Source organism: Myotis lucifugus, unplaced genomic scaffold, assembly GCF_000147115.1.
Source record: "Myotis lucifugus unplaced genomic scaffold, Myoluc2.0 scaffold_68, whole genome shotgun sequence".
NCBI lineage: Eukaryota > Metazoa > Chordata > Mammalia > Chiroptera > Vespertilionidae > Myotis > Myotis lucifugus.
The window spans coordinates 2,383,547-2,395,475 of record NW_005871116.1 but is presented as its reverse complement, the minus strand read 5'-3'; the positions used below and the strand labels follow the sequence as shown (position 1 = coordinate 2,395,475).

The following is an 11,929-nucleotide window of genomic DNA, read 5'->3' as shown; positions in this document are numbered from 1 at the left end:
TCCACACGGGCGTATTCCTTGTCAATTAGAAGGCCAGCCTCGGAACAGCGGACTGTCCGCAGCCCCTGAAAGCTTGCCGCCGGCTTCGTGTCCCCCGGGCCCTGCGGGGAACGCTCCCCTCCACCTCGTGTCCCCGCCTTCTGCCCTCCCGAAGGCACCGACGCTTCCCGCTGCCACGGCGCTCAGACCGGGCGATGCTTTTCCTCTGCTCCAGCTACAGCCTGAGCAGGGGCTGAAGCCCTTTGCCTTCCCGGCAGAAAGGGCTCTGTGGGTTCCCCCCAGATGTCTGCCGCCGCCCAGAGAGGCCTGGGGGCCCCCCAGTTCCCGCCAGCCCCCTGCGCCCCCGAGAGCGATGCACACGTCAGAGCCCCCTGGGACCTGGAGCCAGCGGAATACGGACGCCCAGCAGCCAGCCGTGGAGCAGAAGACAGGGGCGGGGGCTGGCAGGACAGACATCCCGAAGCACTTGAACTTGGACCAGTACGTTGGACAGGAAAGCGTGACACCTCAGCAGGACTCTTCGGCAGCTACAAAGCCAGGAGGAGTGTTTGACGTTAAGCTGGGGCCCCTCGAGTCCTCTCCTCGTTACGCCTTCGGATTCCCGTTACTGCACCTGCAGCCCAAACCTGCTTTTACGTTTTTCTCCGTCTCAAGAGCTCCGGTGGCGGTTCCCTCCGCACCTGTCAGAGCCGCCGCGGGAGCGAGGACGCACCCAGGGTTTTCCTTCCTCCGCGCCTGCCCGTCGCAGGAAAACGCGGTAATTATCTGGCCGGGGACGCAGCGGCGCAGCCTGTGTCCTTTACACCGTAACCACTGCGCTCTCCGGAGGAGCCTTTACACGGTTCCGTCATAAGAACAATGCTCCTGTTACAATCACATTCAAGTGCAGTTCAGAATAATTTGGGTATTTTAAAGGTTTAGGTCTTTCTTGTACATCAATACCAGAATTTGCTGAATGCTTTCACACACGTTTCTTCTATTCTCAGTAGAAATAAGTAGTAAAGTAAAATGCCCAGTATATTTGTGTGTGTGTGTGTGTATGTGTATGGAGAGAGAGAGAAAGAGAGAGAGAGAGAGAGAGAGAGAGAGAGAGAGAGAGAGAAGGGGGAGCGTTGTTCAAGGCTCCTAGCAGTTGTGATATGATTGCCTCCAAATCTGTTACAGGTTAAGCTTGTTAAATGGACCCAGGTCTATAAATAGTTGCACATATTAAAAAATGGTGTCTTCTTAAAGTACTTGAAACAGAAGATTGAATCTTAATAAGGCCACCAAAACTTCTATTGATGAAATTCAAATTGGTCAGGTTCTCATTTTGTAAGTCCATAGTACCATCCTAGGATGGTGACTGAGAAATTCATTTTCTAGCGCACTTTTAGGATTTGAAGAGGAGAAAAAGGGGAAGGGGCGGTAGCCGAGGGTAAAGGGGGATAAATGGTGGTGGAAGGAGACTTGACTTGGGGAGGTGAACACGCTACAATGTACAGATGATGCGTTACGGAATTGTACGCTTGAAGCCTGTATAGTTTTGTTAACCAATGTCACTCCAGTACATTGAATTTAAACAAAGGTTTGAAGATGGTACTAGGAGAAGAAATGGTCATTTCCTTAGAAAAAGTACTTACCATGCCTTCCTTTCTTCTGAACATGTTATGAACAGGAAAAAAAAGGCTTAAAGGGTAGGAAAGTAGACGTTTTGAGAAGGATTTAAAGGCTTCTTTATTAGAGAGAATAATGTCCTCAGCATTGGTGGTTATCCACATGCTGCTGTGTGCTCGTCTGTTCATTCATACTCTCCATGCTTGTGCATCCTCCCTATTCGAAGAATTTAAAATCAAATGCTAGACATGTAATTTCATTTATAAGAGGAAGATTTTTAAAAATATATATTTTATTGATTTTCCACAGAGAGAAAGGGAGAGGGATAGAGAGTTAGAAACATCGATGAGAGAGAAACATCGATCAGCTGCCTCCTGCACACCCCCCACTGGGGATGTGCCCGCAACCCAGGTACATGCCCTTGACCAGAATCGAACCTGGGACCCTTCAGTCTGCATGCCGATGCTCTATCCACTGAGCCAAACCGGTTACGGCAAAGAGGAAGATTTTTAATACAGAAAAGAAGAAGATGAGGACTGTAGCTTAACTTTTGGAATAGGGCAACCCAGTTGAAATTCTCAGCACTCCACTGTCATTTACTCTTTAAGATCAGGATCTTCACCTTACCCGTCCAAATCAGCGTGTCATCTTTGTCATGTTTCACCTCTTGCACATCTTAGTTTGATTTAAACAAATGTTTTTCCCAATATTTTATTAGTATATTGCATAATTGAGATATGTAATTGTACATTAATATGCTTTATCTCTTTCTATAGTACAGAACCCCTCAGCTTACTCTGATTGGAAACCTCATTGCGTCTAAGCAAAGCCAACAGAGACCACACCCCGATTTCCTGGAACAAGGCGATCCTGGGCACCTGCAGCTTGGAAAGGACAAAGGGGATGCTCCTGAAGTGAGGCCAGGGAGGGGCGGCAAGAAAAGGCAAGGTTTAAGTGACCCCTTCTGTTACGTCACGTGGTTATAAACTGCGAGTCAGCTGGCTCAGCCTCCTACCAAACACAATTGCGTGTTCCGTTTCCCTGTCGGTGTCCTGCATTGGAACACACCTGAGGACGAGGAAAATCCCTGTGTGTGAGAGACAGATACTGTTATTTTTTAAAGATGTTTTTAAAATGATTTTCAGAGAGAGGGAGAGAGAGAAACATTGATGTGAGAGCAAAACCTGGGTCGATTGGCTGCCTCCTGTACACGCCTACAGGGGTTCGAGCCCAAAAACCTGACCAGGAATCGAGCCAGCAGCCTTTGGGTGCCCGGGACAACGCCCAGTCCACTGAGCCACACGGCCAGGGCTGGAGACAAAGGCTGTTCTTTTTTCCATTTTTAGGCACTTCTCTCCTGGCACTCACAGCGGGGGGCTCCTTTCCTGTGGCAGGGGAGCCGCCTGCTCTGCAGCACAGACCTGAGCTGCCGTGCAGCATTCCCTGTCCTTTCAGCACCCGGAAGGAAATGGGCCTTTCCCCGTCTGACCGCACCCTCCACTCCCTCATCTAGGAGTGGGAGGCTGAGTGACGGGCCGGGGCGGCGTCAGGCTGAGACGTGTGCCTGTAGCAGGAGGGCTGTGACCTGTGCTGAAGGGCCTCTGCAGTGTTGTGCTCAATACGTGTACTGACCAGCAGATTATTACTTAGTTAGAAAACACTCTGAAATGTTTACATTTAGTCCCTACCTTCTGTTATCAGTGCTTTCTTTCCAGAAATGGGTCCTTCCTCCACCTTGTCCAGGTGTTCCCTCTTCCGAGTAAGCCTCCTTGAATGGAAGTGTCCGGAGGCTCCTGGGCCAGCTTAGAACCGCAGGAAAGGGAGCTTGAACATCCCTACCGGGTGTCATCCTGGCCTGAGACTCCGTGGTTACCCAGACAGCCAGCCCCTAGCAGAGGAGCTGGGAACAGCGTCATGTGTCCCCGACTTCGGCTGGTATCTGCTTTTATTGGAGCAGAATATCTTGCTAATTTAATTAAATGCCATTGAAAATAATTTTTGGACATAGTTTCCATAACTGTCTCCCTGGGTTGCATGACACGAATGAAACACTGGTTGGTGTTACTGAAACAGGAGGCATAGATTTCACACTGTTGTCTTTCACAGGCAAAGACGACGCGCTGAGAAAGAGCTGCAAGAAAACAGCTCCGAGCAGCAAAGGAGAAAACCGAGTGTGACCGTGCACCCAGGCGCTGTCGTCCTTCCTGACCATGACTCAGGGGCAGCTGGGAGAGCCGAGGTACCTACACCTGCCCCTTCTCCCCGGCCTGCACGCAGAGCCAGGGGAAGGGGTGGGGGGGGAGGGGGTAGGCGGGGGACGGGATGGGGCACCTGGCCGGGCTGGAGCACCGATTGTGACCTGCAGACTCGGATCAAGCACACAGGCCTCCGGGAGCAGGGCACAGTGTGAGGTGGAAGCAGCTCGATGGCCAGTCCAAGGCTGCGGCTTAGAGCATGTGCCTGTGGCCTTCTTACCTTGAAGTCACTCTGCTTTTTCCTGCGACACCGTGATGCCTTGGGTGTGACTTGGGTTTCTCCTACTTCAGTTTCATCTCTCTCCTTAGATGCCTCTAAAAGGTCCCATACACGTTTATTATGCAACCTGTGTTGGAACTCAGATCTCTTCCGACACTCCTAAGCGGGGACCTGTTTACCTAGTTTTCAACAACAGGTTAAATGGAACAGCTTTGTTTACAAGGCGCACACTTCTCATGAAGTCCTCATTAGTGGGCCCATGAACAGTTCTGCCCCAAGGGGGTTCCCAGGGGGTACGGTGAGCTAAGACGCTCTGCAGGAGAGAATGCAGCTGTAGTTAGTCATGAAGCCAGTGACGCTCTTTCTTTATTGCCTGGCTTGGGACTTTCGGAAACTCCTTTGTAGGGTTATGTTAATGGAGTAAATAATTTGATAGAGTAAATATTTCTCGAATTAAGGGATTTGAACCTATTCCTAAGACTTAACCATTCTCAGAGCTATGATATATATTTTTAAAAATAATAAATGTCATCGAGTTAATCTTAGGTTGATCATTTGGGATTCGTTTAGGAGCAGCGAGAGCATCGTGGTTCCCAGACGCTGGATGCCTTCGAAATCCCTCTGGGTATGTATATGCCTGATGAGTGTGGTGTCTGAGTTCAGTTATAGATGTTTCTATAAAAATGAAGCTAAATTCTTCCCATGTGATCTGACACGGTGGTGTGTGTGTTATCCAATAGAGCGCTCCTGACAGACTAGGTCAGTGGTCGGCAAACTCATTAGTCAGCAGAGCCAAATTTGTACAATAGACAATTGAAATTTCTTTGAGGAGCCCAAATTTTTTAAACCTTTAAACTATTAGGGTAGGTACAATTGTTATTAACTTAATTACGGGTGCTTCCTAAGGCTTAGGAAAGAGCCCACACTCAAGGGGCCAAAAGAGCCGCACGTGGCTCGTGAGCCGCAGTTTGCCGACCACGGGACTAGGGCCCAGGCCAGGTGCAGACCACGCCTGTTTCTGGAATCGGTTTCCCTGAATCGCAGCCCTGTCCACGTATTGCATGTTGTCTGTGGCGGCTTTGGCGCTGCAGCAGGCCCAGCGTTGCAGAAAGGGACCATGTGGTTCACAAAGCATATGCTCTCCAGCCCTTTACAGAGCAAGTTTGCCAACTGCTACAGTGGAGCAATGCAATTAGTTAGAAGCTCAAATAACACACTGATATTTAAGGCCCAACAGGAAGTTATGGAAGAGCGTGCCGGCGTCAGCTTCTTCACGGAAAACACATGCACTTGAACGTAAAGGCCTCGGTTCAGGAAAGAGAACTTGCTTATGGATAGGAAATGGTTTTCTTTCTTCAGCTGGTCCGTTTCTTCTTGCAGCCGAATGTGTGTATCCCCAAGGCTTCTCCTCAGGGAGCCCGCCTCTCTCTGGGGCGCCGCCCGCCCAGCACATCCCCCTGCCCATCACCCCAGAGGCCCGAAGCCGTTGTTTCATTCCGTAGTCCTGACTGATAGGCACAGGCCATTGGTGCTCGACTCCATCTCCCTGGGGCGGGGCGGGGCGGCCTCACGTCCCAACCCCCTGATCTTGTGGTTGGTTCCTCTGGCCAGTCCCGGCCTGGAGCTCTCCAGGGGCCGCCGGGAGCCGCTGCCTTGGCATAAACTCAGGTCTGACCGGGGGCTCGTGAGTGATGAAAGGCGCCCCGCACTCGGGACGTTCCGAGGGTGTGGGGAGCTCTGTGCTGGGAACCGAGTTGTTACTACAACACAGCATAGCTGATGCTCTCTTATTCTGCTAGACTCCTGGGTGAGCTCAGGAAACCCAGTCTACACCCAAACCCCCTAACAGGCTGCGGACTTCGATCCCACCTCCCGCCGCACCTTTCCGTGTGGGTGGGAACTGCCTCGGGCACGGGCATTACAGTCACCCTTCCCCCCCCCCCCCACCAGCTGGCTTGGTCTCTCTTTGTTGGTGTTACTACCAAGGAACCCCAAACATCGGCGTCTCTGCCCGTCCCCACCATTACTGTCAGCGTTCCCACTCAGATCCGTGCTCCACACACCGGCTGGTGCTTTTTCCAGAACATCGGTCTGACCATATGACTCCCCCTGTTTAACAATCATGCTGCTCCTCAGCCAGAACAACGCCTCCGGCCGAGGCCGGGCATGCAGTCCCCACGATTTTGGTTTTGATGCCTCTGAGCGGCCTCTGGGTCAGATGCCACCCTCATTTAGAAAGTCCCCTTTGGTAACATCTCGACACCCCAGACCCCCCTCCCTTGCGTCAGCTCCTCCGCCTCTGGGCTCCTGTAATCTGTTGGCTCCTCGTCAATGGTTTCCAATGTTTGTTGTTACATTTAAGAAACGCTACACGATGACGTCACTACCTCCGCTGGGCTGCATTTCTGCCTCTGTCAGAAAAGAAAGCTTGTGGACTGTCAGGATGCAAGTACAAACACAGACCCAGGTAACACGCTACGTTACTTTAACTTAAAACATTCCTATATTTTGCAACATTTAATATATTTAGACTTTTTTGGGGAATTTTAAATTATGTGGTGTTAGTCAGCCATCCCAGGTTCTTGTCCCCAACCCTGATACATGCTTTACACATTTGAAACTTAAAATCAAATTTCCAATTGAATTTGTGATAACTTAAAGCATGTTAGAGATGTTTGTTCAGAGATGCCTTGGGCTGCACCCCAGCTCCATGGACAGAATGTTGAACTCTGGCAAGTCGAGCCTGAGGCTGGGAGGCCGGGGTGTGGCTGGAAAAGGTGAGTTAGGGGGTCCGGGTTGCCTGTGCTGTGGGGAGGGCGACGCAGCTCTGCCCCCGGAGAGGGAAGCAGCGGTGGAGGAGGAGTAGTGCCCGACAGACTCCCTCGTAAATGTGAGTTCTCTGCCCTTGGCCTTGGAGTGATTCTTTTATAGGACATTCGGGAAGCAGTTTCTCTTAGCTGTATGGAACCTCGTGGGGCCTTTCCAAACCTCTGACTTTATACTCTTGTGAAATACTTATTGGTATGGGTTCCAAGTAATTGATGATAACTGTAGAATGGGTAATAAAGCAAGCTGTGAGGAAGATGAAATGAACTGTGACGGCACATTCGGAAGGAATGTTTTGGTGTTTTTTTCTTTCCATTGTCTTTTGTGCATTTTACACAGTTAGACATGCATAGCACAGCTGTGCTCCCCGGCCATCAGACATGCAGAGCACAGCTGTGCTCCCCGGCCGTCAGACATGCAGAGCACAGCTGTGCGCCCCGGCCGTCAGACATGCAGAGCACAGCTGTGCGCCCCGGCCGTCAGACATGCATAGCACAGCTGTGCTCCCCGGCCGTCAGACATGCATAGCACAGCTGTGCGCCCCGGCCGTCGGCACACACATGTCAGGGGGCATTGCTCTGCTCCGTAAGAGTTTAACCTTCGTGGCTCCAGTGTTTGTTTTTCCCCGGTCCCTGGGGGCAGACTCTCCAGTTAGAGTGTCTTCACATGTTATTATTTCATTATTCACTTGCAGTATGGGACATGTTTGCTGCGGTGTTGAAGGTGATTACTATCTACTGTGTTCCGTATCATTGCGCATTGCACATGAATTAATGGGTTAAATGAGTGTTAATTAAGTGGTGTTTAACATGTTGTGTATTATTTAGTAATGCTGGATGGATAGATATTCAGATGTTTAAGGGTTGTTTAATGACATGTAGCTGTATTGGATGGGCTGGGACAACATTTTCCATTTGTGCCATAAATATGTAATTCCTTAATGTCAAATACATTAGTGGTTTCTAGTATTTTTCTTCCAAAAATAAGGCTTCAGTGAGTTATTTTGCATAAGAGCTTTTTTTTTTGTCATTACTATGATTTAGCTCTTTTATCTTTACCAGTTTGAAAGGTCAAAGAAAGGCATTTCACTTTTTACGTTTTTGCTTCTTTCTGAATGAGATTGAGCATGTATAAGATGTTTTTTAGTGCGGATTTGAGATATTCCTTTTAAAAATTTTTCCCCCAATTACTGTTTACAGTCAATATTTTGCATTAGTTTCAGGTGTACAGCATAGTGTTTAGACAATCGCTGCACAAAGTGTTCCCCCTGACATTTCCAGTACCCACCTGGCCCATACATAGTGATTACAATATTATTGACCGGATTCCCTCTGTGGGACTTCACCTCCCCGTGACTAGTCTGTAACTACCAATCTGTCCTTCTCAATCAATCCTTTCACTTTTCACCCAGTCCCCCACCCCTCTTCCCTCTGACACCCAGGCTGTTCTCCACATCTATGAGTCTGTTTCTGTTTTGCTTATTTGCTTATATTGTCCTTTAGATTCCACATATAAGTGAAATCATATGGTATTTGTCTTTCTCTGAATGACTTAATTCATTTAGCATAATACCCTCTAGGTCTATTCATGCTGCTGCAAATGGTAAAATTTTGTTCTTTTTTTATGACCAAATAACATTCCATTGTTTAAATGTACTACATGGTTTTTTTTATCCACGGGGCACTTATGTGCTTCCGGATCTTGGCTATTGTAAATACTGCTGCAATGAACATAGGGGTGCATATATTCTTTTGAATTAGTAGTTCGTGTTTCCTTGAATATATCCCCAGAAGTGGAATTGCTGGGTCATTAAGGCAGTTCCATTTTTAATTTTTGAGGAATCTTCATACTGTTTTCCACAGTGGTTACACTAGTCTGCATTCCCATCAGCAGTGCATGAGGGCTCCCTTTTCTCCACATCCTCACCAGCATTCTATGTTTGTTAATTTATTGATGATAGCAATTCTGACAGGCTTGATGTGATAGCTTTTTGTGGTTTTAATTTGCATCTCTGAGGATTGATGACCTTAAGCATCTTTTCATATGTCTGTTGGTCATCTGTGAGACATTCTTAAATGAGATAGCGCTTGGGTGTTCTTTGCTGGGTAGTCTAAAGTCTGCAGCCTATTTGCCAGGTAATGAAGCCCAGGATATAAATAATAATAAAATACGAAGTTATCCTTAATTTTTAAAAACTTAAGCTGTCAGTCTATTTTTCTACTATCTTTTATACCCAATAGTCTAAAAATCTGCATTTATGTATTTAATTTTTCCTGTGTTTGTGAAATCCTTTTTCTTTTGCTATTTCTCCTTTTGCCTCAAATCTCCTAATTGACTACAAGATAAAGAAGCTGCTTCTCAAGTGGTTTCTGAATGTCAGAAAAATCAGCAAGCCATCTCCTCCACATCAGGTGTGATTTCTTCCTTTTTAAAAAAATTTTTTGAGAAAGCATGACTATTAAAGATTATGTTTGCATGATGTCAAAACAGGAGTCCTGTCCCCTTCCTCTCCCCCCCCCTCCCCCCCTCCCCCCGCCATGAAAAAGCATTCACACCAATCCATGGATCTAATAGAGACAGATGGTAATTTAGGTATTTTCACTTCCTGTCTTCTAGCTTTATGGTGGTCATAAGGTATAAATTCAAGCCCTGGTACCAAGTTTCCAGTACTCAATATGACAATGAGTTATGGTTTGCATATGAAATTTGAAAGTACTGTTCTATTAAAAAAAGATGCTGGGAAATAAGATTGGAGTCCTAGGACAAGAGACACTGAGTTAGATTGTCTGCTGAGCTATTGTGACAGGTTTCTTTATTTTACATTTGAATAAGAAGTTAAATGAGTTTTATAAAATTTAGGTGTTAAACATCTTAAGTAGTAAAATTTATCTATGGACTCTGTGAATTAGGTCCCCCTCAATAAAGCTATTAAAATAAACAGATAAACAGTGTTGAAAGCAAAAAAGAAATTAGTGATAGGTTAAATTCCTAAAATCCGATTTTATTGAAATTCTCCTAAATAAACAAACATGACTTAATATGATCTGAAATGGAAAATAGAAAATACAATATATTCTTGACATGACTTAGATAATTTATTATTCTTTGAATCATTCATATGAAAAAAGCAATCGTCAATCTCCATTAAGAATTACTCTAGAGTAAATTATACCTGTGAAACTTTTACTTAGATTTTCAACAAATACATGTTAAGTTGTTTGTTGATAACTTGTTCTTAAAAGCTAACGACTTGGGATTAATTACAGGTTTTTTTATACTCCTGATTTTTCTTTTTTTAATTTTCAGAATGTGAACCTTTGACTGTCCCTCAGCCGTTGGCCCCAGATGTGTTTCTGAATCTCAAGCTTCCCTCCGAAAGGGCAGAGAAGCCTTTGTCACCTTTGGCACCGGACATGGTATGAAATTTGGTTTGGGTTTGGTTCAGAAGTTTCCATAATAGCTTTCTGCTAAAACTTTAGTATAGGGCAGTGATGGCGAACCTATGACACGCGTGTCAGAGGTGACACACGAACTCATTTTTTTGGTCGATTTTTCTTTGTTAAATGGCATTTAAATATATAAAATAAATATCAAAAATATAAGTCTTTGTTTTACTATGGTTGCAAATATCAAAAAATTCTATATGTGACACGGCACCAGAGTTAAGTTAGGGTTTTTCAAAATGCTGACAGGCCGAGCTCAAAAGGTTCACCATCACTGGTATAGGGTCATCCTCATTATTCAACTGTATAGATGAAATGAGGCTGCCAGTCTTACCTGGAAAGGTAAGCTTTGCTGAAAGGTCAAAAGCGTAAGGTTAAATATTATGCCCCTAAATATTATCACTGAGATGATAGCACTTCTTCCTGCAGCTTTCCCTGAAGTGGGCGCCTGGGAGCCCTTCTTGCCTTCGGAAGCGAACGTTTTTATGGGGGTGGAGGGCGGGAGGGGGGTGGGCAGAGTGGCCATAGAGAGTAAGGAACGTAACCCCCTTGGATGTTACGCTTTGGCTCAGGTTGGACACACTTACCTAAATGTGATTGACATTGAAGCTGGCGACCTGCAGGAAGTGCCTGTCAGAGAGCCTTCCGATGAGGACATCCTCCCGCGGCCGGCGGAAGGCCCGTCCTCTGCGGCGTTACATCACATGGCCGCGTCCGTGACCAGCGCTGCTCCCCTGCGCAGGGTGAAGAGTCAAGGTAGTTTTCCCACAGCATTGTTCGCCCTGCTTACGTCTCCTGGCTCCCCTGGGAACCACTGCATCTTGGATGTTTATATTTGTGCTCAGAAATGATCTGTTAATCTTCCGAATTCCGCGTTTAGAAGCATAGATCAGTCTTCTATGCCTTTTGCTTCCTTGATAGGACCTGCCAGTTCTGCGGTGGACTTCCCTCTCACACCTGCAGAGGTGTCGCCATCCTGTGTGGAGGGGGGGAGCTGGAGAGCAGGCGCTGCCCAAGCAGAGGAGCCGGGGGTCCCCTCCCCTCCATCATCAGTCAGAGAGGACAGAGGTGAGCGCCCCAGACGACAGCAGGAGCTGCCCCTTCCTCTCCCTGCCCTGGGGGAGACGAGCACTAAACCCTGGCAATTGCAAAAGGAACCAGAAGGCGACCTCTCCCCTGCCCAGGAGACGGGGACAGTGGGTAAATGTGGGTCCGGCTCTCGGCCATGGATATTTTGCAAGGAGGCTGCAGGTGTCTTTTCTCAATTAATGAGGTTGGCAAAAAATATCCTGTGGGGTTTCATGAGATTTTTGGCGTTAAAAGGAATTCTCATGTTTAAAAAGGTAGGAAATTCTAGAATAGCACATAGGAATACACAGGCCGGTTGCCAACAGTACCTCATAGTAAAATACTGAGTTTTATAGTCATAAATCAGGTTGCATTATTGTACCATACTTGCAAGATTAAGAAGATGATTTCTTCAAAACCCAGTCATTACATCATGTGAAGGACCAGATGAGCAAACATGCGCCCGACCTCCTGCAGCAGCAACCTGTGGGAGGCCTGGCCCCTCCTGGGCTGTCAGATGC

At 47.1% G+C, this 11,929-nt stretch overlaps 1 protein-coding gene across 3 annotated transcripts in view; it reads left to right on the top strand.

Annotated features, from left to right (window-relative positions):
* CUNH5orf42 (chromosome unknown C5orf42 homolog) overlaps positions 1 to 11,929 on the top strand; it is a 73,945-nt gene that overhangs the window by 44,152 nt on the left and 17,864 nt on the right. For 2 of the 3 annotated variants that reach the window (XM_023755014.1, XM_023755016.1), the window contains 9 exons: positions 1 to 757; positions 2,373 to 2,539; positions 3,703 to 3,835; positions 4,642 to 4,696; positions 6,434 to 6,538; positions 9,240 to 9,308; positions 10,204 to 10,313; positions 10,913 to 11,096; positions 11,262 to 11,408. The exon at positions 1 to 757 is cut by the window's left edge and continues 1 nt beyond it. In XM_023755014.1, the coding sequence (XP_023610782.1) occupies positions 1 to 757; positions 2,373 to 2,539; positions 3,703 to 3,835; positions 4,642 to 4,696; positions 6,434 to 6,538; positions 9,240 to 9,308; positions 10,204 to 10,313; positions 10,913 to 11,096; positions 11,262 to 11,408 (1,727 nt within the window). The remainder of the gene's footprint in view (positions 758 to 2,372; positions 2,540 to 3,702; positions 3,836 to 4,641; positions 4,697 to 6,433; positions 6,539 to 9,239; positions 9,309 to 10,203; positions 10,314 to 10,912; positions 11,097 to 11,261; positions 11,409 to 11,929) is intronic. The other variant, XM_023755015.1, reaches the window with a different exon arrangement.